Source organism: Hakea prostrata, chromosome 6 (assembly GCF_041222555.1).
Source record: "Hakea prostrata isolate BN-2017 chromosome 6, UWA_Hpros_2, whole genome shotgun sequence".
NCBI classification, from domain to species: domain Eukaryota; kingdom Viridiplantae; phylum Streptophyta; class Magnoliopsida; order Proteales; family Proteaceae; genus Hakea; species Hakea prostrata.
The window spans coordinates 21,739,287-21,765,207 of record NC_142605.1 but is presented as its reverse complement, the minus strand read 5'-3'; the positions used below and the strand labels follow the sequence as shown (position 1 = coordinate 21,765,207).

The 25,921-nt window shown below is 37.4% G+C and overlaps 4 protein-coding genes and 1 non-coding gene across 5 annotated transcripts; 4 read left to right on the top strand and 1 right to left on the bottom strand.

Annotated features, from left to right (window-relative positions):
- Window positions 1–238: 238 nt before the first annotated feature.
- On the top strand, window positions 239–1,324 carry LOC149012598 (putative aspartic protease At2g35615). The gene has a single exon (XM_089157632.1). The coding sequence runs from the start codon at window positions 239–241 to the stop codon at window positions 1,322–1,324; it is 1,086 nt and encodes a 361-aa protein (XP_089013758.1).
- A 5,062-nt stretch (window positions 1,325–6,386) lies between these two features.
- LOC149012597 (aspartic proteinase nepenthesin-1-like) lies at window positions 6,387–7,772 on the top strand. Its single transcript, XM_089157631.1, has one exon. It carries the CDS (start codon window positions 6,387–6,389, stop codon window positions 7,770–7,772), a length of 1,386 nt encoding a protein of 461 aa, XP_089013757.1.
- A 5,983-nt stretch (window positions 7,773–13,755) lies between these two features.
- LOC149012596 (putative aspartic protease At2g35615) lies at window positions 13,756–15,150 on the top strand. Its single transcript, XM_089157630.1, has one exon. It carries the CDS (start codon window positions 13,756–13,758, stop codon window positions 15,148–15,150), a length of 1,395 nt encoding a protein of 464 aa, XP_089013756.1.
- A 221-nt stretch (window positions 15,151–15,371) lies between these two features.
- LOC149012595 (U6 spliceosomal RNA) lies at window positions 15,372–15,477 on the top strand. Its single transcript, XR_016174248.1, has one exon. It is a non-coding gene; the product is annotated as a U6 spliceosomal RNA (small nuclear RNA).
- A 5,168-nt stretch (window positions 15,478–20,645) lies between these two features.
- On the bottom strand, window positions 20,646–24,732 carry LOC149012594 (uncharacterized). Its single transcript, XM_089158874.1, has 7 exons — window positions 24,502–24,732; window positions 23,810–24,047; window positions 23,015–23,205; window positions 22,705–22,940; window positions 22,147–22,390; window positions 21,966–22,073; window positions 20,646–21,124 (listed from the first exon to the last, which is right to left on the bottom strand). Exons 1-7 carry the CDS (start codon window positions 24,718–24,720, stop codon window positions 21,002–21,004), a joined length of 1,359 nt encoding a protein of 452 aa, XP_089015000.1. The 5' UTR covers window positions 24,721–24,732; the 3' UTR covers window positions 20,646–21,001.
- Window positions 24,733–25,921: the final 1,189 nt, after the last annotated feature.

Below are 25,921 nucleotides of genomic sequence, written 5' to 3'. Positions count from 1 at the left end.
TCATTTATTTTTATTTCTTTTTATCAATGTAAAAAGTTTCTTGCCAAATCCTTCAACTATGCATTTACTTTCACTTTTTTTTCTTTATTTTTGGTATGGACGCATTTAATTTTAGGATTGTATCTGTATTTTTAGATCTTTGGGCACCTGCCAACCTCAAGTTCTGAACAGATTCACAGTTATAAATCTCATCTTCTAGGCCTTGACATTTCATGTTTTTTTTCGCAGAACAGCTTAAATGGCTGCTTTCATGAAGATTTTATTATCTCTAATTCCTCTCTTCTCAAATGCATTGCTACTACTTGCCGCTGTTGAAAATCCCAAAGCCATTACTCTAGAGCTCATTCATCCATTCTCTCCCCACTCACCTTTCTATCCTGGAAACTTGACAAATGCAGAAAAGGTTGATCTACTTACTCAGGACCAAGAGGCTTTTATGCATCATCTATTCTCGAATGGTAACAGTGAGGTTGATGACATAAATGCAAAAGGGAAATTCTCTGGTTTTTACTTCGTAGCCCAAGTGAATATAGGATCATTTTCTGGTTCTGGGTTACCTTATTTCTTGCTAATGGACACTGGAAGTGATATAACATGGGTTCAGTGTGAAAGATGCAATCCTTGCTTCAGCATGTCACGACCCAATTTTCCATATGAAAATTCCCAAAGTTTTAGGCCTATTCGATGTGGTGACCCAACCTGCCCAACTCCAAGACAGCAATGCTTTCAATCATCCTCTTGTGGATTCAAAGTCCAATATCAATCTAGACCTGGATCACAATCAGTGGAACCCTCAACAGCTGGAAAAATTATAAGGGAGACTTTACATTTCCCTTCTAGTTCTCGAGGCATGGAAACCTACCCCAATTTGTTCTTTGGTTGTGCCTTACAAAACCAAAACTACGCGTTTTCACGACGTAATGAAATTGCTGGAGTTTTAGGTTTAGGGCATGGAGGCCCTGGAAGCTCTGGAATTCTTCCCTTATGGGCGCAAGTAGGGAAAAAACGTTTCTCTTATTGCCTTCATCTGGAAGCAAGAGTTGGTACTTCTCGGTTATATATTGGAGGTGGAAAGATGGTGTTACCACTAATGCAGAAAACACCATTGATAGCAGGACCTAACCCTTCACAATACTATTTGATCTTACATGATATTGCCATCCAAAATGTTCCTGTTGGACTTCAGAGATCTGACTTTGGGGATTCTACCATTGATGTAGGAGCTTCTACAACTTCACTTGCACATAATGCTTATGTTCGTGTGAGAGCTAGCATTGTTCGTTACTTTGCACAGTTTCATATTCAACCATATGGTAGTCAGTAGACCAAGAGGTGTGCCTACAGAACCAGATCTTTGTTTCCCTAACCCGCGAGGTTTTACGCGGACTCCAGCTATGGCGTTTTATCTTGGAGGGGCTGACCTTGTTGTGGTACCTTCCATTGTATTTGAAACTGGAGACAACTATATTTGTCTATTACTTAAATCAGGCACGAAGACAAGGATAGGAGCATATCAACAAACTCGTTACATGTTTTCCTATGATTTTGAGGAGGGAGATATAAGACGAGGTGAAATAGGTGAGCTTCGCTTCGCTCCATTTTCTGCTCAGAGATGTGAATCTCTTGCTTAGGATTGCATTTGAGATTGGGAGCTGGATAGATATGTCTCTTCATCATGATGTCAACATGCAAAATCAGTCATTTGTGTCTTTTGGAAGACAGTTCTAGTTAGTAGAGAGCGAAAATAAATAAATTTCATGACCATTGCTCATTTCAGTTTCTATAAATTCGAATTTAATAACCAAAGACTAGATTGAGAAATGTTTTAGTCGTAATTTTTTTTTAATTTGTTATCGAAAAAAAAGAGGTAAAGAAAGAAAGAAGAAGAAAACTACTTATTGAGTTTCCACATAGGCATGGAAACATGATATCTCATTATAATTCAATATTCAGGGATTGTATGGTAAAGTTTTTGTTTATTTTTCTTTTTTAGATCAAAATTAGTTTTTCGTATTTTTATGTATTTTCACTATTTCTCATTGTTTTTTTTTTTTTGGTAAGAACTATTTCTCATTGTTACTAGGTGTAAAATCCTGTGTGGTTGGAAACTATAGCTATCATCTCCATGCTGGTCAAAGAGAAGATGTTGTTGCTCGACAAAGACAGAAGAAGGCCTTTTCCAAAATGAAACTCTTATATAAACGAAATGATCTACCCATAAGTGGTATCCCATGCTTTTCATTGTAAATCTATTCATAAAAAAATTACAAAGACATACAAAGATGTTTTTATTCTTTAACTTTTCTTGCAGTCTCTCAAGGGTTGGTTAATTTCCCAAACGGAAACTATTAGTGATGGGAAAGAAAAATGTTTCTTTAACCGAAGGTAAAAGAAGAACGAAACTTTGAAATTTTAGGATTTTAAAGGAGATTAAATTTTGATGTCAAACTGACAAGAATGCCCCAATTAGAAGGGGGTGTTTTTTGGCCTTTGAGCAAGGACCGACTGAAAGATTCACCCAACACTTGAAGGGTAACACATATATAATTCACATATAATTACAATTTTACCTCTGTATAAGTAATTGACCCAAAACACATTCCAATTACAAATATAGCTACACTACAATTTTATGGACCACAGAATGCAATATAAACACAAACCCACTAGTCTCTATCTTGGATTGAATTTTACAAACCACCTTGAAGAAAACCATTGTTGGTGTCTAATCTACAATTACCCATATGTATGTATCAGTCACACCATGCAACATGGCCCACATTCCCTCCAGGGATGTCTTTCTTGACAGCCATTACTTAAACCAATATGGCCCACACACCCCACCTCGAGTGTCCCATATAGCTCATCACAACTGTATAATATATGATGTGGCTCCACCTCTCCTATTGTTGCAGCTTGCTTTGAAAAATCACGTTCACCTACCAAATTTGAAGCTAAAATCACATGCTTCTTCCAGATTTTTGCTTATTCAATGCTTGAACAACCCATTGCTTGAACCAGAGCTCCACTTGTTTCAACACTCACTGCAAGTCTGTATAGTTTACTTGATTTGTACCCATTGTACCTATTATCAACCTAAGTAATATATATGTTTGTTGGTCTCCGTACTAAATCACAAGCAATGCTAGCGGAACAAAATCTCCTTGATTTGTTTTTCCACTGAGTTCAAAAAGCCAAAAACTTAGAAATGCTTAATCTCATACAAAAAACCTTCACACAAAATCCTATAGAAAACAATTTATACGAAACAAATTCAATGAAAACAATTTTTTTTTCCTTTTTGTTTTTTCTCCACTGGAATTCTTTTCTCATGGGTTTCACGTTTCACCCAACTCAATGATAGCTCATTTATTTAGGAAAAAAGTTAAAAGACAAAACTTCAAACTAAAAAACAACCAACCTCCACATCCTTCTTAGGGGTGTTAACGGACCAGTTGGGTTTAGGGCTAGCCTTGAACCCCAAACCTTAGACATTGAAATTGAAACACAATCCCTAACTCTGACAAGGCCCTACCCTCCCGGCCATCCTCATTAACCCTGATAGGGTCAGGTTGGCCCTGATTAACCTTGTCCCTTATCCTAATTTTTAATTTTGGAGGGTTAATTAATAATTACTAATTCTAACTGTGAAAATACATTTAGATTTTGTGGGATATTGAGATTGTTACATGCAAAAAAAGAAGGGATCATTGGATTGTTACTTGAAGCCCTTTAAAATTTAAACATAACTTTAATTAAATTAAACTAACACAGGGTCATGTTGGGCTAGGCTTGGTTGGCCCAAGGGCTAAACCCAACTCGACCAGACACTGGCATGGCTGGATATTTTGCAACCCAAGCCCGCCTTTTGGGTTGAAAAGACCAGGCTGAGACCGGGTCAACTTCAGGACTAGTTTGGGCCAATCCGAGTCAACAGGGTTTTAGTAACACCCATATTCCTTTTGCATAGCCACGGTTGACCTTTTTTTTTTCTTTCTTTCTTTTCACTTCTCACATCATGTTTTTCCCTTTTAATCCTCTTTCGTCGGATCCACCACCGTGAGCTCCTTGGATTTTGCTTCAATCTTGCGCATTTAATGCGCAGGATGGTCAAGCGGGCCGTCCAATCAAGTTGGAGAAGATTGTGGCTGTTGCTCCATTATGGCGGTTCGGAGAGCTCTTGTTTAGTATCTTTCTTATACTTAGTTTCATCCAAAGAATCCGTCAACTAGGTATTGTTTTCCCCTTTCTCATTTTGCCATAGTGAATCAGTTTTTTTTTGACTAAAATGCTGGCTACAGTAGGTGCATTCTTACAAGTATTCACTATTTGCTCTAGGCTTCTTTTTGATGTGTATCGATGAAGCATTTGATCGTTAGAAGATGATCTTTTCAAGGGTGTTGTTTTTCTTGATTTTTCTTTTTTAACTTGTGGTTGAAAGTTAAGGGATTCCTTGAATAAAATCTATTTTGTGTAAAAACTGCATTTTTTGTGTTTTCTTCAGTTTATGTGGTTTAATGCAAGTGTTTGATTATCTTTGCGAAGGTGTTAAAGTTACATTGATGATGCTTTGAAGAATTTCCATTATGCAACAAGTAGAAGATGTGTTCAAAAATTGAATATGAGACCTCCGAGACAACGAACCTCGCTTATTAGTTCTGTTGTGCTTTGTTTGTTGCGCAATAACCTTTCATTTTTTTCTTCCCAAAATTAATAGTAAGATGTCTTCAGGAAGTAATGATCAATCTGTTCTTAGAAAACCCAGATCAATTGTGAAAAGGGTAGTTCCCATACCTCAAAATGAAGGAGATGGGGCTGTTGTTACAAGAAGCATTGAAAGGTTTTAATTCCTTTTCATGTTGTTCTTCTGTTTTCCTGCACTTTTAGGTTCTGGGTCTCTTCTGGTTGCTAACTATGACAATTGTTTGTGTGAGTTATTGGTTTCAGTATTCAATTGAATTATTTTGATCTCCATTCCTCTTGTTGGATGATTTTATTGGTAGGTTTTGTGTTTTCGGTTGGTTTTTGTAATAGGTCAATTGTTAGTTAAAAAAAAGACAGAATCTTATCATGGTATCGGTTTTGCAATTTCTCCTCCTGCTGGATTCCCTGATCATCCCCATAGAGGTTTGAGAACTCCATCCACTGGTGTTGATTGTCCTTTTCTTTGTTGGGTTCATTAATATTTGTTCTTCATTTCTAATTACTAATTGAGTTTATGCTCTTTTAAATTTTGAGAATGGCATATACATAAGTAAGTAAATAAGAATTTAATGAAAAGTATACGATAAGAATTCCTAATGCTTCGTATCTGCCCAATGAGACTTCAGCTAACAACAATCAGAGAACTAACATTATCAAGGAGGAAAGATCTAAAACTACCAAGGAGAACTTGATCCCTTGATCTGCTTGCCTTTGATTTAATAAGGCAAGCAGATCAAAATTAATAAGCAAGCTTACCAAATATTCAAGGGATTTAATCCTCAAAAGTCAACATGCCAAATGTGGTTAGGGAAGAGTATATACATGAAATAATCTATGGAAACAATTTAAATTATAGATGAATTTTGTAATAGAATCTTCAAAGTGAATGGATAATCATTCCAATCATGTCCGAATGATGTAGACCTCAGAAGGTCCATGTTAAACGTGGCTAAGTAGGAGAATTTTAATGGAAGAATTTATAGGAAATAATTCAAATTTATCACATGTTTGCATCAAATTAGCATAAGAATCAAGTTTACCAAAATTATTGACAAAAAATACCCCAAAACTGGAGCGAAATTTTCGAACTGGGGGCAAATAGTAGCCATACATTTGAGAAGAGAGGAATTAGAGACAATAAAATCTTCATGAAAGCCATTTAAGGTTTTCTATGAAAAAAAAAATGTCAATGCAAATGAGATTTAATCTCTAGTTAGAAAACTAGAGATTAATTAGGTGCCCAAAGATCTAAAAATATAAATTGGATCTTGAATTAAATGTTTTCTCACCAAAAATAAATAAAAAGTAAAAATAAATGCAAAATTGATGGATTTGGCAAGAAATTTCTCACATTGGTAAGGAAAAAAAATAAAAATGAATGAAAGCATTTAATGTGATATATAAAAGGAAAAATTTAAAGTCAGCCCGTTGAGTTACCCTCTAAAATTATACAAATATTCATTAACTCATCGAATACTTTAATTATACTTCTACCCCAAAAAAAAAAAAAAAAAAAATTTACATTTAATTTGATGTCCCACATAGAAAATTTGGTAAGAATGGATTTTATTTCCTTATTTTGGGATCTGGGGACACCAATTTAACCTCAAAATCTGGAGGGAACAATATAAATCTCACCCAGTTGGCCATGACATTCCACACTCTCTCAAAGAATAGCTTAAATGGCTTTCATGAAGGCTTTGTTATCACTAATTTCTCTCCTCTCAAATGCACTGCTACTATTTGCCATTGTTGAAAGTTCCAAACCTATTACTCTGAATCTCATTCATCCGTTCTCCCCCGACTCACCTTTCTATCCAGGAAACTTAACAGATGCAGAGAAGACCATTCTACTTACTCAACGTAGAGAGTTTCCTATGCATCATCTGTTCTCAACCAGGAGAGGAAGTGTCAGGAATGGTAGCAATCAGGTTGATGATATAGTGCCACCAGTGAAGTATTCTGGTTTTTACTTTGTAGTTCAAATGAATATAGGGAAATTTGCAGGGAACGCGTTACCTTATTTCTTAATGCTTGACACTGGAAGTGAAATAACTTGGGTTCAATGTGAAGGATGCAATCCATGTTTCCCCCTAGCACAGCGTAATTACCCATATAAATCTTCTCTTACTTATACGTCCATTCCATGTGGTGATCCAACCTGCCCAACTCCAATCGGGGAATGTTATGAATCGACTGACTGTGGATTTGATATACAATATGGACTAGATGAGCGTGATGGCCCTTCAACACTTGGAAAAGTTGTGAGAGAGACTTTACAGTTTGTGTCTAGTTTTGGTGGCTTGGAATCCTACCACAATTTATTTTTGGGTTGTGCCTTACAGAATAGAAACCACGACTTTGTACAACCTAATCAAATTGCTGGAATTTTAGGGTTAGGGCGTGGAGGACCTGGAACTCTTCCCATTTGGGCCCAAGTAGGCAAGAAACGCTTCTCTTATTGCCTCAGTCGCCTAGCAGGATTTAGTTCTCGGTTATACATTGGAGGTGAAACGATGGCAGGACCACCACAACTTCAAAAAACACCATTGCTAGGAGGAGAGAACCCTTCACTATACTATTTGGACTTACAGGATATTAGTATCCAAAATGTTCGCCTTGGAATACAAAAATCCTTCTTTGGAGATTGTTTTATTGATGTAGGAGCACCAATATCTAGAATTGCTGCTGATGCTTATGGTCAAGTCAGAGCTGGCATTGTTCGGTACTTTGCACAATTTCATATTCAACCATATGGAAGTACAGATAGACCAAGAGGAGTGCCTCCAGTAGATCTTTGTTTCCCTAACCCACCTGGTTTTACAAGATCTCCAACTATGACGTTTCATTTTGCAGGGGCAGACCTTGTTTTGCAACCGAGTAGTGTACTTCAAAGTGGAAGTAATTTTATATGTTTTGTACCCATGTCAGGCCAAGAGACAGCAATAGGAGCTTATCAGCAAACTCAATATAAATTCTCCTATGATTTTGAGTTGGGAGATAGAAGCCGAGGAGAAATAGGTGAGCTTCGCTTTGCTCCCCAGGAAAATTGTGAATCTCTTGATTAGGATCCTAGTTGAGATGATCAGGAATATGTTGAATGCTTCCTCAGCTTGAAGAATGGACATGCAAAATATATCACTTCTCTCTTCTAAAAAAGTAGTTTGTATTCACAAGTTAAAAATAAATAAAATCAATAAATGACCATTGATTCTCATTTGCAATCCGTAATTTGATAATAATCCTGATTGATCCAACTCACATTGAAACATCTTATAGGTTTATTGCTTATTGTGGATATCTGCTTCAATGAAGTTAAATTTACCAATTATTTGTATTCCTGTATTGGTTTTGCAATTCAGTTGATCAAGGTGTCGAAAACAAAAATGAATCATAAGGGGGGGGGGGTGAAGAGAGAGAGAATCATGCCGAAATGGGTGAGAGAAGGCGGAGACAAGAGAGAGACAGAACATATTGGCAGGTGTGGATTGGATTTCCTATTCTTAGAAGAGATATGCCGAATATTATACTGTGATCTCCTAACTTTAGAATGAGATTTTTTTTTTCCCGGATGAAGAAGCAACAGCTACTATTAAAAATAAGGAAGTATGTAGTTCAGCTATTTAAAAGATGATTTTGAATATATGAAACTGTGATTTTATTGTGGTTTACTTTTAATACTTTCAAATTTCTTGTAATCATAGTTTAGCAATTCTTTTTGTATTTTCTTTCATATAATGACAAGTTCTCTCACAACGAATATATGTGAAAGCTTTCTCTAAGGACGTAAGGTATTCATGGCAAAAACTAGTTAATTGTTTGTGTTTGTTTTTGTTATTTGAAATTTAACAAAACGTTAGAGTGGGTAGGTTTCGGAATTAGAATTCTTATAAATAGAAAGAAGAATAAAATGGTCTTTATGCATTAAAATCTAACATGCAGCGACTTCTGAAGCATAGTTAGTAAGAGGTTGTATGGCAATGATTCTGTACCAATTTGCCGAATTCGTCACTGAATGAACTTTTTATGCTTTTGTGCCAATTTGGACAAATTGGGCACATAATAGGGACTTTAATCTTGTATGGTTGGCACAAAATGGGCACATTTTTTTTTTTTTTTAAAATAAAACTAAAAGAAAATTAAGCTAAATACAAATACCACTTAAGAACATAAAAAACAATGGAAAGATCACCAAAGACTTCATCTATTTATAGACAAATGGTATTCATTATTTGTCAAGAAGAAAATTAACAGCATGAATCCTGATAATGTTGGAGGAAACAACTTCATAATGCTTGAGAACATCCTCAAGAAGGTTGCATAGGAAGCCGAAGACCTCCCAAGAAGGCACAAAAATACAAAGGGAGGAACCCCTTTGGGGGCTCTTCAACTCGATCAAACTCTGAGGGGAGTAGGAGAACATAGTCATCAGGGATATCGCAAAACTCCCTCACCACCAAAGATTAGGAAGCTTAAGGTCACAAGGGTAAAAGTCAGGGCCCGAGAAACTCCTATTGTAGTCAATGTGAGAAGGGGTTCTTGCTTTATTCAGCTCTTCACGGAACTCCTCCTCTGAGAGTGAATCCCTATCAAGTTTTGGGGGCCAACGACCCCTAGATGTAGTGGGTCAGTAAAGTGGAGGACAAGGTGAAGAATGCCTTCGGGGAATGGCTTTAAAGCAAGTCGGAGAAGGTTGATCAATCATTTCCTCCTCTTGGCGGTGAGAAGGAGGGGAGTGCATGGGCGAGGAAGGCTCAAGACCAATCAGATAGAGGCCGAGGTCAGAGAGTAGAGGATCTTGACTAACGGGATCCTCCCTAGCTAGACTTATAGATGCTCTTAAAACTTATTGAGAATCTGCATTGTTGGGAAGGTCCCCTTCACTAGAAAAATATGTGGAGTGTGTTCAGGAAAAGGGCCCCGATACTTCACTAGCATGGGCTTTCTAAGGGGAGGACAAGTGAGAAATTTCCTTGCCTTTCTTCGACCTATCCATAGGGTTACCCTAAAGAGGAAAAGTTAAAGAAAGGAAATCAAAGAGGGTTATAGGAAACTTATTGGTTGAAGAACTAGTTGAAAAGAGTAAAGTCAGTCGGGCAAACAAAGAGTCTTGGGAGCGATGGGGTGTAAACGAATCGGATTCGGATCGGATAGTAGTAATACCATATCCGCATCCTATTATATCAGACGGATTTAGATAATATCCTATCGGTTTTTGGATGGATTTAGTCGGATTCGGATGATAATCGGATAATTATTTTCTTAAGTAAATTCTTCCAAATGGGTATGAATACAAGCTTTCGACTACCCTGTTAACACCTTTACCATTTTATTTGTGAGGGTTACATTTGAAATTTAAGAATTTAGTAACTTTGGTATTTATTTTAGTAGAGAATCTAGAAAAATAGTCACATATCTCAAGTAAAAGGTCTATAAAAATAAAAAAATAAATCCAAATAAGTAAGTTAATCGGATAATTTTATTGGACGGATAATAACCGGTAAGAAAGGGGTAACCATATCCGCATCCTATTAGTAATCGGACGGATTCGGATACCCCTAAATGGATGCTGATGTGAATTCGGAAGCGGTTTTGGTTATCCATTTACACCCCTAGCAATGACTGCAGTTTCGAAAAAAAAGACAGCCCCTACCACCTGTATTAAAAGTGAGGGTAAGAAGAGGAATGGTCGCGATCTAACGGCTTAGGATCAAAGGATGCAACGGTTGAGATTAAACAACCTTTGGATTCCTCAAGTTGTAACAAAGAGAAACCATTACATTGAATCGACGTAACAATTTGAGAACTAATAAGCGTAACACTTGAAGATGATTATTGGAGAAGGGACCTTTGAGTTTCTTGAGTAACACTTGCCTGGGGGGCTCCCAAGAAAGGCTTAAATTAGATTGATGCAAAAGAAGCATTCCACACGTTCAAGAACTCGATCTCATGGAATAGGGGGCTCTGTAGTGGAGGGTAGTCAACACGAGAGCCCTCTCAGGGAGAATCACCAGCAACCCCTCGAGACCTATAGACATCCCATCGGGAAGGAACAGATGACCCCTCCGGGAACATACAAAGCACCCACTCGGGATAATTTGAAGAACCCCTCGGAGAACCCCGTAAATATTCCCTCAAGAAGTTGGAGAATATCTTCCTTGGAGGATCCCTCAGGAATCACTTGGGATAGGCTCAGGCAGTGTGAGGATGCCCATCACCACATTCGAAGAAGGGCATAAAGAAAGACTAAGTTAAAAGGGTTAGTTAGAGATAACCACCCACCATGCCCACTCCGAAACATGGGGAAGTGGCTCACTCCGAAATGTGGGGAAGTGGCTCATGGAGTAACGACTCCATTAGAGTCCCACTAAGAAGATGAACATACTTCCTAAGGTATCTCGCCCCACCCTTCAATTAGTGGGCGAGATCAATGGAAAGGCCACCTCGAGGTAATCACTATATATCCATCATAAGATTGGCGAGGTATGAGACTTTACTTGTTGTCATTCTCTATGATCTGAGAACCCTCTCAGAGCCTTATACTGTTGAGCCCAAACTAACTTGAGTGTCAGAGGTGGTCCCCCGACCAACACTAGGTTGGGCCGCTCTAAATTCTTTTGTGAGTGCAAGTCACGTTGAAGAAGCCCTTAGGAGCGACCAACTATCCGGGTGACGTTAAGAAGTAGAGCTGCAACTGAGCCAGGCTGGGCCGGGCTTTTGCAATCCCAAGCCCAGCCCTAATGGTATAATTTGAGCCCATTCTGTCCCTGGCCCTAGTTCAGGGCCAATGATTATTGTCCCTGGCCCTAAGCCCTACAGGGCCAAGCCAAGCCCATTCCGCCCTAATTGGGCCGGGTCGGGATGGGTTGGCCCTGATTGGCTCTATCCCTGGCCCTAATTGGCCCTATCCCTGGCCCTGATTGGCCCTGTCCCTGGCCCTGATTGGCTCAGGCCCTAATTGGCCTTGTCCCTAGCTTTAATTGGCCATATCTTTGGTCGTAAATATCAAATGTAAGACATGTAGTAATTAAAATACATATTAAAGTAATTAAATTCTTAAATTCCAAACTCAGTTCTGGAAAATAAAATAATAAAGATGTCAACAAATAATCCAAAACTTATATTCAATATGTATTTAACTATTTATACCCTAGATTTTAGAGAAATAGAGAAATCCAAATTTCTAGGGTTTTTTAGTTTGCTATTCGATGAAAATTATGGTTATTCAAGGGAAAAAGAAAAAGATTTATCTTAATTCTCAATTAATTTCTAACTTCTAAGACAATGGTCAAACTTCATTCCAAATTTCCAATTTGTCTTTCCCCCAAGTTTCTCTCTCTCTCTCTCTCTCTCTCTCTCTCTCTCTCTCTCTCTCTCTCTCTCTCTTTCTTTTATTCTGTTTTTTCCTTTGGTTTTTCTTCAGTAGCAAAGAGTTAAAATTATTCATGAAGTAGAATAAGTAGAGAGAATAATTGTAATCAAATTTAGGCATATTTGAAAGTCAAGTCAATTATAGAGAATGTCACACAAACTCTTTTTGTAAACTTAGAAACATCAAAGATTCAGAATTCAAAAGGAATCTAATAAATGAAAATTTTATCTTCAAAGTCAAGGACTTAAGCCGTAGGTAGGTATGTTTTCATTCACAACTGTTCAATAAATTGATATCTTTATTCAATACAAAAAAATTCATATTCAAAACCTTGTTAACAAGTAAATCGACGATAATTTAGTATTCAACAAAAAAAAAGTATTTTTTTCATAGTTAAAGAAAATGATGTTTTAGTTACAAACATAGCTATATGTTTTTAATAATTTTTTTTTGAAATATCACAGTAGATTTGTTAGATATTTATGATGGGAAGTTGGGGGTATAGATTTGTTAGATATTAATTCTTTATGTAATAGTTTTTATTCTTTATAATATATTATCTTGCCTTAGTCAAAAAAACAAAATCAATATTTTAATTGAACTAAAAATGGCTTTGTTGGAAAAATAAAAATTACCTTAAAAATAATATAAAAAGTGAATTTATAGTCTAATATGATCGCAATGACTAAATGTCAAAATCAAGACTCATATCAATGTTAGTATGAAGATCAGGATAAAAATCTAGTACCGTAGTACATGATCATCGTCAAATTAATATTAAGATTAGAGCCAAAATTAGGATCAGGATCAGGGCCAAAATCAAATAGATGCTTATTACATTGGTAATGAGGTTATAATTTATTTTTATTAATTTTTTACAAAACATGATCATGTTTATAAAATTTGACATGTGTCAAATATCCACCCATATGTATTACAATTAATTCCTCTCCATGTGGGTGGAGGGTCCAGAGTCTTTAGACTCAAGTCAGGGCCAAGGTCAAGGTCAGGATCAGGGCTAATATCAGGGCCAAGATTAGGGCCATGATCAGGGCCAAGATCAGGGTTATGATCAGGGCCAAGATCAGGGCCAAGATCGGTGCTAGGGCCAGAGAGTAATCCCAGGCCCGCCCTTGGCCCTAGTTCAGGGCCAGAATATTTTGGCCCTAACCCGCCCTTAGGGCCAAAATCTTTAGCCCAAGCCCTATTCGGGCTTAGGGCGGCGGGTCAGGGTCGCCAGGGCCAAACTTGCACCCCTATTAAGAAGGTCTAGATTGAAATTCGTGGTAAATAGTCAAAAGCCAAAACACGGTTAATTGAAAACGTACTATTTGCTGTATAAATAATTAATTGATGTGACTGATAAATTGATTGAATTTCTTTTATGGTAACTTAGAAATGGGGCTGAAACTATTCCTTTTATATATCACATTAAATGCTTTCATTTATTTTTATTTTTTTTCTTATCAATGTAAAAAGTTTCTTGCCAAATCCTTCAACTATGCATTTAATTTAACTTTTTTTCTTTATTTTTGGTATGGACGCATTTAATTTCAGGATTGTATTTGTATTTTTAGATATTTGGGCACCCGCCGACCTCAAGTTCTGAACCGATTCACAGTTATAAATCTCATCTTCTAGGCCTTGACATTTCATGCTTTTCTCACAGAACAGCTTAAATGGCTGCTTTCATGAAGATTTTATTATCTCTAATTCCTCTCTTCTCAAATGCATTGCTACTACTTGCCGCTGTTGAAAATCCCAAAGCCATTACTCTAGAGCTCATTCATCCATTCTCTCCCCACTCACCTTTCTATCCAGGAAACTTGACAAATTCAGAAAAGGTTGATCTACTTACTCAGGACCAAGAGGCTTTTATGCATCATCTATTCTCGAATGGTAACAGTGAGGTTGATGACATAAATGCAAAAGGGAAATTCTCTGGTTTTTACTTCGTAGCCCAAGTGAATATAGGGTCATTTTCTGGTTCTGGGTTACCTTATTTCTTGCTAATGGACACTGGAAGTGATATAACATGGGTTCAGTGTGAAAGATGCAATCCTTGCTTCAGCATGTCACGACCCAATTTTCCATATGAAAATTCCCAAAGTTTTAGGCCTATTCGATGTGGTGACCCAACCTGCCCAACTCCAAGACAGCAATGCTTTCAATCATCCTCTTGTGGATTCAAAGTCCAATATCAATCTAGACCTGGATCACAATCAGTGGAACCCTCAACTGCTGGAAAAATTATAAGGGAGACTTTACATTTCCCTTCTAGTTCTCGAGGCATGGAAACCTACCCCAATTTGTTCTTTGGTTGTGCCTTACAAAACCAAAACTACGTGTTTCCACGACGTAATGAAATTGCTGGAGTTTTAGGTTTAGGGCATGGAGGCCCTGGAAGCTCTGGAATTCTTCCCTTATGGGCGCAAGTAGGGAAAAAACGTTTCTCTTATTGCCTTCATCTGGAAGCAAGAGTTGGTACTTCTCGGTTATATATTGGAGGTGGAAAGATGGTGTTACCACTAATGCAGAAAACACCATTGATAGCAGGACCTAACCCTTCACAATACTATTTGATCTTACATGATATTGCCATCCAAAATGTTCCTGTTGGACTTCAGAGATCCGACTTTGGGGATTCTACCATTGACGTAGGAGCTTCTACAACTTCACTTGCACATAATGCTTATGTTCGTGTGAGAGCTAGCATTGTTCGCTACTTTGCACAGTTTCATATTCAACCATATGGTAGTCATGGTAGACCAAGAGGTGTGCCTACAGAACCAGATCTTTGTTTCCCTAACCCGCGAGGTTTTACGCGGACTCCAGCTATGGCGTTTTATCTTGGAGGAGCTGACCTTGTTGTGGTACCTTCCGTTGTATTTGAAACTGGAGACAACTATATTTGTCTGTTACTTAAATCAGGCACGAAGACAAGGATAGGAGCATATCAACAAACTCGTTACATGTTTTCCTATGATTTTGAGGAGGGAGATAGAAGACGAGGTGAAATAGGTGAGCTTCGCTTCGCTCCATTTTCTGCTCAGAGATGTGAATCTCTTGCTTAGGATCGCATTTGAGATTGGGAGCTCGATAGATAGGTCTCTTCATCATGATGTCAACATGCAAAATCAGTCATTTGTGTCTTTTGGAAGACAGTTCTAGTTAGTAGAGAGCGAAAATAAATAAATTTCATGACCATTGCTCATTTCAGTTTCTATAAATTCGAATTTAATTACCAAATACTAGATTGAGAAATGTTTTGGTCGTAATTTTCTCTTTCTTATTTTTTTCTTATCGGAGACATTCGATTAAATTGGAATGATATGGAGAAGATTAGCATGGTCCATACACATGGATGACATGGATACATGAAAAAAATAATCCAAATATTTAAGTGTGTATTAGTGCTTGATTTGATTATAAAATCAGAGTTGCCCCTTGGAATCAATTTTATAATACTGACCACACATTGAGTTTCTTGCGAAAAGAAAAAAAAAAAAAAAAAAAGAAAAGAAAAGAAAGAAAGAAGAAGAGAACTACATATTGAGTTTCCACGTAGGCATGGAAACATGATATCTGATTATAATTCAATATTCAGGGATTGTATGGTAAAGTTTTTGTTTATTTTTTTTAGATCAAAAATAGTTTTTCCTATTTTTATGTATTTTTACTATTTCTCATTGTTTCTAGGTAGGGGTGTCAATTTATAGCCCGAACCGTTAAAATCAATTGCACCGGCCCGTTATAGCCAAACCGAACCTTAATGGGCTGTAATTGAGCTGAGGATTGTGGAGCCCGCACCAATCCGAAACCGAACCGCAACCCGTTATAACCCGTTTTACAACTCGTTTTGTAATTTTTCATTAAATAGTATTTGAATCATTATATTACCATTAGGTAGTTGGTATAGACAATTAAAAAAATTAAGCATGAATTCAAAGATCAAATAGTCATTTTACTACTTAATATCTAGGTTCTTGATTTCTATAAAATGAATGTATTTTTTTTTAATGGAAATTGACCAATAGCAACTTTGCTTTCCATATAATTTCCCTTTTGTTGTAGGATGCTCAATTGTTTCTTTTTGTTCTTTTTCTTACAAACCATAAACCGTTAGTCAACTTGAATCTAAACCGTTATCCAAAATTGTTAGTTAGCCCGAACCCAAACCGCACAAAACTGTAACCGGCCCTAAACCGTTATTTTGCTAATGGGCCATGTTTGGGCTAAGTGTTTTTCAACCTGAAACCGTTAGGCCCAGCCCGAAACCGCACTGTCGACACCCCTATTTCTAGGTGTAAAATCATGTGTGGTTGGAAACTATAGCTATCATCTCCATGCTGGTCAAAGAGAAGATGTTGTTGCTCGACAAAGACAAAAGAAGGCCTTTTCCAAAATGAAACTCTTATATAAACAAAATGATCTACCGAGAGGTAGTATCCGATGCTTTTCATTGTAAATCTATGCATAAAAAAATTACAAAGACATACAAATATATTTTTATCCTTTAATTTTTCATGCAGTCTTTCAAGATAGGGTTGGTAGAGTTGTAAGATCCATACTTCTCAAGTGAGAGGTCATACTTCTCAGTAGAAAGGTCATGGGTTCGACCCTTGCGGACGAGACAAAGCTCTCTCTGAGAATGTAATCAAGGTGCGAACAAGTTGGCCCGGATGACCCTCATATACAAAAAAAAAAAAAAAAAAAAGTTCTTTTAAAATAAGGTAAAAGAAGAATGAAACTTTGAATTTTTAGGATTTCAAAGAAGGTTAAATTTTGATGTCAAATTGACAAGAAAGTCCCGATTAGAAGGGAGTGTTTCTTGGACTTCGAACAAGCACTGACTGAAAGATTCACCCAACACTTGAAGAGAAGCAACGAGTCAAGAATTATCAAGAACTTATAGATGGCTTACAAGGTCCATCTCTTAGTTCAACCTTAACTAGTTTTAAAGTTCTTTTTGCAGTACATCAACAAGTGTCATAAACCCATTCAAAGTTCTTTTGGTAGTCCATCAACAAGTGCCATAAACCCACCTAAAGTTCAATTCTCCTTTAGATAGAGGGGTTTTATCTCTTAACGTGATCTTGTCTTCACTTCTCTGTTATTCTTTACTCACTTTACCTCTATTGCTCACTAAACGAATAAGGGGATGTGTTCTTCTTAATCACCCTTATTTTATTAACTCTCTCTACCTCTTCCTCTGACGCACATTGAGTCTTATTTTCATTTCCTTAGTTTAAATTGCTCAATTCCTCAATCTTCTCTCTCTCACCCATGCATTTTCGTTTCTTAATAAGGTCTCTTGTATCATTGGCCCTTATATAATTAACTCATTTCATTGAATCAAACCAACTAAACAGTTTCAAAACCATTCCTACCTTAAATCGTGTTTAAACTACCATTATATTGGGGATAGAAGAACAACCACGAAGAAGAACACAAACAAAACATACTCAAGGAACTTAATGGGGTTCAAGAAGATTGCCTACATCCACTCGAGAGAAGAATTTCACTATATCATGAAAAACTCGCCACTCTCACACCTTACAAAGTGTTTTCCTTTGCTTACCCCTATTACTTGGATTATCCATAGAGACTATTTATGAGGAAACCCAAAATCCTAATTCACATATAATTACAAATTTACCCTTGTATAAGTAATTGACTCAAAACACGTTCCAATTACAAATATAGCTAACACTATAATTTTATGGTCCCGCAGAATACAAGATATACACAAACCCACTAATCTCTATCTTGGATTGAATTTTACAAACCACCTTGAAGAAAACCATTTTTGGTGTCTAATCTACAATTACCCGTTTGTATGTATCAGTCACTCCATGCAACATGGCCCACATTCCCTCAAGGGATGTCTTTCTTGACTACCATTACTTAAACCAATATGGCCACACCCCCCATCTCGGGTATCCCATATAGTCTCCTATTGTTGCAGCTTGCCTTCACAAAAGTCACGCGATCATGCTTTTCATTTCACTCCACCGCCCCCCCCCCCCCCCCCCCCCCCCCCCCCCCCCCCTAAAGCCCCCCCCCCTTTTTTTGTTGCGGCTGGCTTTGAGGGCCTCACTTACCAAATTTGAAGCTAAAATCACATGCTTCTTTTCAGATTTTCCCTTATTCGACACTTGAACAACCCTTTGCTTGATTTTGAACCAGAGCTCCACCTATTTCAACACTCACTGTAGGTCTACAGTTTACTTGATTTGTGCCCGTCATATCTATTATCAACCTAAATAGTATGTTTGTTGGTCTCAATACTAAATCACAAGCAATGCCAGCAGAACAAAATCTCCTTGATTTGTTGTTTCCATTGAGTTCAAAAAACCCAAAAACTTAGAGAATGCTTAATCTCATACAAAAAACCTTCACACAAAATCCTATAGAAAACAATTTATATGAAACAAATTCAATGAAAACAAAAATAGTTTTTGCTTTCTTTTTTGTTTTTCCTCCACCGGTATTCTTTTCTCATGGGTTTTACGTTCCACCCAACTCAATGATAGCTCATTTGTTTAGATAAAAAAGTTAAAAAGACAAAACTTCAAACTAAAAAACAACCAACCTCCACATCCTTCTTAGGGGTGTCAATGGACCAGTTGGGCCAGGCTAGCCTTGAAACTCAAACCTTAGACACTGAAATTGAAACACAATCCCTACCCAACTCTGTTGAGGCCCCACCTACCTGGCCGTCTTGATTAACCCTGATAGGTTGGGTTGGCCCTGATTAACCTTGTCCCTTATTCTAATTTTTAATTTTGGAGAGTTAATTAATAATTACTAATTCTAACTGTGAAAATATATTTAGGTTTTTAGGGTTAGTGGGATATTGAGATTGTTACTCACAAAAAATAAGGGATCATTGGATTGTTACTTGAAGCCATTTTAAATTTTAAACATAACTGTAATTAAATTAAACTAACACAGGGTCATGTTGGGCTAGGCTTGGTTGGCCCAAGGGCTAAACCCAACCTGACCGGACACTGTCAGGGCTGGATATTTTGCAACCCAAGCCTGCCTTTTGGGTTGAAAAAACCAAGCTGAGATCAAGTCAACATCAAGACAAGTTTGGGCCAATCCAAGTCAATAGGGTTTTAGTAACACCCCTATTCCTTTTGCGTAGCCACTTTTGACCTTTTTTTTCTTTCTCACTTCTCACATCATGTTTTTCCTTTTTTATCCTCTTTCATTGGATCCACCACCGTGAGCTCCCTAGATTTTGCTTCAGTCTTGCACATTTAATGCATATGATGGTCAAATGGGCCATCCAATCAAGTTGGAGAAGATCATGGCCGTTGCTCCATTTTCAAGAGGTAAAATGCGGTTTTCTATGTAAACCGAGCAATTTACTGGTACAAACCGTTGGACAGTCTATGAACCTTGGTTTATACGTTTTCAAATCCCGATTCAAAACTTGTGTTTTCAAAATCATTTTCAAAATATACATTTTCCAAAGACGTTTGAAAAACACAAAACCAAATGGGGTATCATTTCGGTTTTGAAGCAAATTCGGGATTTCAAAAGAAGCTCTAAAGCAAAAGAAGAAGAAGAAAAAGCTTGAAGAAGCTCTGAAGAATATCAGTGCAAGGGAATGTTTGTCCCCTCTCCTTCCATCAATCTCATCTGTTTCTACTTTATGTTAGGGTTTTGATCATCTTTTTCCGGAGATTAGAATCCTATTTGAAGCTCGTTGGATCGATATTTGCCGTTCGTGTCGGAGAGCTCTTGTTTAGTATCTTTCTCATACTTGGTTTCATCCAAAGAATCCGTCAACTAAGTTTTGTTTTCCCCTTTCTCGTTTTGCCATAAAAAATCAATTTTTTCTGACTAAAATGCTGGCTACAGTAGGCTCATTCTTACGAGTATTTACTATTTGCTTTGGGCTTACCAAATGTTGGAACTCAATGTGAACTATAAACAAAATATTATGAGATCTATTAGTAATGGTGCACATAAAACTGAAAACTAATTAATTAACAAGTTATATATATGAGATATATTACTCATCTCCTCTATTTGAAATTTTACCTGCACCCATATGTACAGCTACACGGGCATATGCATGTGGAATTTTACTAATCGCATCGAATGCTTTTGTTTTTTTACCTTCTTTTATCAATGTGAGAAGTTTTGTCACTTTGTTAAACTAAGCATTTACTTTTTACTTTTTTATTTTTATTTTTGGTAATAAGCATTTAATTTTTCAGTTTCCATTTATATTTTGGTTTTTTTTTTCCTTTTTCTTTTTTGGGGTATGCTATTTGGGCATCTTTGGGCACCCATATATATAATCTTAATTTGTAGCCAAAAATCTCATCTCCTAGGTTGACATTCCATTATTTTTCATAGGGTAGCTTAAATGGCTTTCATGAAGACTTTCGTTATGCCCAGTTTCTCTCCCCTCAAATGCATTACTGCCTATCTCAGCTGAAAGTTTCAATACAAATTACCCTAAAGGCTCATCCACCCAATTATCTCTTCGAAGGTATTGACCAATTATTGAGCAACACAATTTGCATGGGAGCTCCATATTTTCAGCAAAGTAGGGATCTCCTTGCATAGAAATACATATTAGACTCTTCAATACTGATTTGGTTTCACAACCACAAAAGATTCAAGCCTGGCTCAACCCAATTCAGCCATCTCCTCTCTCCCCTCCTCATTGGGTTCTGTCAGCAATGGACATTCGTCATTTTAGTACAAACTTCAACATAAAAGCAACTTACAATATTTATTTAATTACCAGATGAGTTAATGGATCCATTTATTTGAAGCTCATATAAATGGGCTTTGCTCTTTTAATTCTAAGATTCAAGGATCCCTCAAGATAAGCTCTGTATGAAACATGCAATGAACAACTGAAGCTTCTTCTAGCTCTGGTTTCTCCGACAATGATTAAGCACTGGCACCAGGGTTCCTTGTGATGGGCAAGTTTCCATCATAATTACCTTTGATAACATCTGGTTTCCTCACTACCCGAGGTCCCATTGGTACCTTTCCAGATTTCGGGCGAATGTCCTGCACACAGTATAAAATTTAGAAAATATACTATCTATCTATCTAGCTCTCGAGATAGAGAGAGGGGGATAGAGAGAGAGAGATATATAGAGAGAGAGAGAGAGAGAGAGAGAGAGAGAGAGAGAGAGAGAGGAGAGAGAGGCAATATGTTCAATCATGTAGCGATGACTGGAATCATCTTCGGATACGCAATCAAGTTGTTCTCTGCATGCATGATGCAATTAAATTGATCAAAACCAGGTGATCCTCATGCTATGACTCGTTTGGCTGAAAGCATTAATGCCTCACATAACGAAGGAATTCCATGGCACAAGCAGCAGGTACTGTTTCAAGTGGCCTCCCAGTACATAGCAGGCTCTGATCAAGTCCCGGGAGGTTTAGTTTTCACACGAAACTGCCCATGGTCAGGACCCCCTTCTCTTGCCACTTTATTAGTGGCTACTGCTCAAGATTACTTTCCCTATCTGGGCAGAAATAAAATCCTATCAAATTTACCTAATTTTTTTCATGTATTTGGTGGGGGGGAGAGTTGAGGGTTGTGGCTCAAAGGCCTTGCTTCTTGTTTCAACCGCATTTAAGGTCAACATCTAAGACCTTCCTAAGAGGGAAGCTGATCTGTGCCAGTATGGCAACATGCTGTGTAGGAACTAGGAAGAACCAAGGGGTGATCATATTTCCAGTGAAGCCAATTTAATAAAGCTGGAGGAATGCTGCAGTTTATCTTAGTTTGATATTTGAAAAGGTCTGTAGGACATTAACCATCAGAGTTCAGAAGAATATTGAAAATTGACATTATCCTTCCATTAGCTAGCAAGTTTATGAAATGGGCAAAATTAGAAACCTGATCAAATATAGCTGTTGGAACAGCAAACGTTGCACAGGCATTTGGAGAATCAACTATTCCTGAAATCCTTCCTTCACAGGGGCATGCTGATAACAGAATGTAGACCTGATAGATTTTTTCATCAAGGTTAGCACAATAACACAATTCTTATGGTTATGGTTTGGTTCAGAGCTTAGACCTGTTCTCTAGAATATCCAAACTTAGAGATATAGTGAATGGCATTGAGTACTGCACGCTTAAATGCAACACTTGCATCAAGATAATGTTGCTTCCCACTCTCATCGACACTGACACCCTCAAATACCAACCATTCCGAGAATCTTGGTTCAACTGGGCCAATCTCAAAGATTGGATTTACATGAAGAGGAGTTGGTCCCATTGGTGTAAGGTACTCACGCATTCCACCCCGTATGATTTCACATCTGATAGCAAGATAATTTGTCTGTTGATTAGCTCTAAGAATATAAAGCAAAATAGACGCATAATTTTCATAATAACATGAAAAATGGCACAGATACAGTTCAAATATATTAATGGAGAAACATGGTCTTTTAGGTTTTATTGCTGATAAATTTTAGGCAAACTCACAGATTTTTTGAAATTTTGTCATTTTAGAGAAGTTGAAAATTCAAATCTCCATGACATGGTAACAGCTTAGATGTTTTTATTCAGAAAAAAGTTTTTAAGTATTCACTGCATATTGATAGAAGTTTTAGTAATAAGGTAAGGAAAGTACTTGAGCTCTAGAAATCCATTCATCTCTATTGCTCCACAGAATGAAACTTCACCATCACCCTGGGAAAAGTGCATGTCACCGGCGCTAAGATTTGCTCCATCTACAAATACTGGAAGGTATATTTTTGAACCTGTGCTGAGATTCTTGATATCACAGTTTCCTCCATTTTCTCTTCCAGGAATTGTCCTTGCAGCCTCCTTTGCTATCTTCTCCCATTCTGGTGTTCCATCGTCAATCTGCACATGGCTTTCTAATGATCAGATTGTCCTTGGCAATGAACATTTTGTAGTAATACCCAGTGAAATCATACCTTTCCAAGAAGGCAGGCTTCTCGGTTGGGCAGGCCAGCAAATGGTCTTTGGTGCAGGACCCCGGTCAGTGTCATAGACTTGTGGCCATTTTCTTGAATTTCTCTTTCCCTTTCATTCCATATGTCTAGGAGTTCCTTTGATGGTGCTGTGCCAATAAGTCCAGGGTGAATAATACCAGGAAATCGAACACCTGCCAAGAAGAAAAGATTGCTGGAGTGTCATAATATCTGACACATACTGAACTACCATGAAACACAACAGGGGATTTCAAGCCAAAACCTTAAAGGATATTCAGTGAAGATGACCTATGGTTGTGGTAAAACACCTCCAAGGTCACATAAATAAGGATGCTTAGATGGATGAGTGGAAAAACTAGGAAGGACAAGGTAATGAATGATCATATTCTAGGAGTAACTCCAATAAATGATAAGTTACGAGAATGTGGTGCTGCCAAGTCCAATAGAGGCCTGTGGATGCTGCCATTCAGAGAAGCAGTTTAATCCAAATCGAAGAAATTAGAAGAAATAGGGGCAAACCCAAGATAACCTTAAGAGAGTGGTGAGAAAGGATGTGCATAGCTTAGGCCTTCTATCTAGCATAACCTCAAATACAAGGAAGACAAGAATCTATGTATCCGACCTCTTTTAGTTGGGAAAGAGCTTGTTGTTGTTCTTATCCAAGATCAAGGTCAGATACACACTTTGGCTATTTTTATTTTATTTATTTATTTATTTACTTCTTGAAAAAATAATAGCATGTAAATTTAAGGGAAATGGGAAAAATATAGAGGATACCTGGTATCTGAGGAGAATAGCAATATATTCCTTCAAAGTACCAAATAGCTTTGGTTGCAGCTGGGAAGTGATCAGTCAGAAAACTACCCCCATGTTCTCTGTCATATGTTGCTGTATAACCCCATTCAGATCCAGGAAGAGGACCCAAGTTACAGATTTCAACTGCAAGAAGATCGCCTGGCTTAGCTGCAACACCTTCTTTGTCCAATACTCGAATGGGTCCGCTGAGATAGTGTGCCTAAACCAGTATCATACAAACTGACTTGAATATTGTAAAAACATCAAGGTTGATCTAAGAACTACAATTATTGTACCTTAGAGATAAGATAATGGCATAACAGCATAACTATGAAAATGGGCCAATCAAATTTAGTTTCTTCTTTTCTTTTTTGGTGTTTAAGGACTGACTAGAGGTATACTTGGTTATAGATATACAGAGCAGGAGCTTGCACAAGCTGAGGTTCAGTGCTAGTAGCTCTCACACAACTGAATTTTTCTCACACTTGAATGAACTGCCCCCACAGATTTGTGTGCTGAGGCTAGGAGGGTAACTTTGGGAGTCTTGGTTCCCCCGCTATAGATCTTTCATTCAAAAGCTTTCCCGATTAATCAAAATCAAATTATGCTCACTTTACAGTTGCTGCTATGCTAATAGTTGAAAATTTTGCAGGAAAAAAAGGCTCAATACTTACAGTAAAAAGATTTGCGGTTTTTATGTCAAGGACACTGTCATTGTCTCCAACTGCTCCTCCATTACAGTCTAGCATCTCAACTCTAAAAATTTCACCTTCTGTAACATCTACAACAGAAGGTATGTCTGGGTGCCACCGGTTGTGAAGAGGTACCTTCTGTTCATTTGGCTTCTTTGTCAAATCAATTGGAACTACTAGCCTTGGAGTAGTAGGAGCCATTCCTAAACCAGTGGTAAGATGAAGGTGAGGAATGAGGAACGAAGATACCTGAGACAGTCTTATAGATCCATTATGGTTAATTGTAAATAGGAAGATGACAAAGTAAAATAGCAGATTTTTTTCACTGGTCCCCACCAAATTTCCCATTAAAGACAATTTTTCTTGACAATTTTCATGACTCCCACTAACCTTCATAATCAATCCTTCAAAAACTCTGTTTCATATCAATTTCCAACAGTGCATGCTGCATGTATACAATCTAAGAGTGACTATTGTTGATCTGATCATCAATTATCTTCCATCCAGACCCATGCAACTTAGTGTATTAATATATTTTCTTCATAATCTAATGATCAGTTAAACTGAATGAGTGTTGAAACTATACTGTGTCACAGTGTTAGATTTTCTCACTCCATAATTATATATACTCTTTCCTTTTCATCCCCAAAATCTAAGTCCATACTGATCTGAAATTATGTCATTCAAGATTTTTCCAAAGCCTCAGGACATGGACCCTCCAGCTCAGAGACCCCTTAGTAGGAAGCTTGAGGTCCACTAAGATTTTCTTATCATTTCTACATCCTGCCAAATAATTGACATGAATCATGAAAGATTCTAGATGAGGATGTTTTGTCTCTGTTAGAAAATAATTCTCAGTGGACTTGTTCAGTGGATGCTTATTCTTCTAGAGTTTCTTTATCTTTTCTTTAGAGTCTCCACAAGTAACATGGGCTGCTTGAGGAGCTTATTTCTCCCTATGTCAAAGCTTGGAAAGAAAGAATGTAAAACCTAGCAAAGGTTTATTGGCCGAAACTTTTATCTCCAGAAATATAAACCAACCAAAGGGTGGTTATAAAAAACCAACAACTCCAAAAAAAGGAAATCAAAGTTCGAATCTCATATTTATTCACACCATGCTTTCGTGGGAAGCACAGTAGATGAGCGGATTCAGTGAGCACACCTCCCATTATGTTGTATAGGATTTCATTGATGTCCACTGTGATTGTCCTGGGGTTTCAAGAATCAAAAGAGCAAACCAATTAAGAAAAAACAGTTCAAAACGAGAATTAATTGGCACCGAAGGATAAAACCCCAGTTGAATACAGAGAAAGAACAATTAATAGAACGTGTCGAAAGTTTTTTTTTTTTTTTTTTCAAGGGTCGTTTCACTGCAAAATGGCCGGCATCCAATTGCTCCATT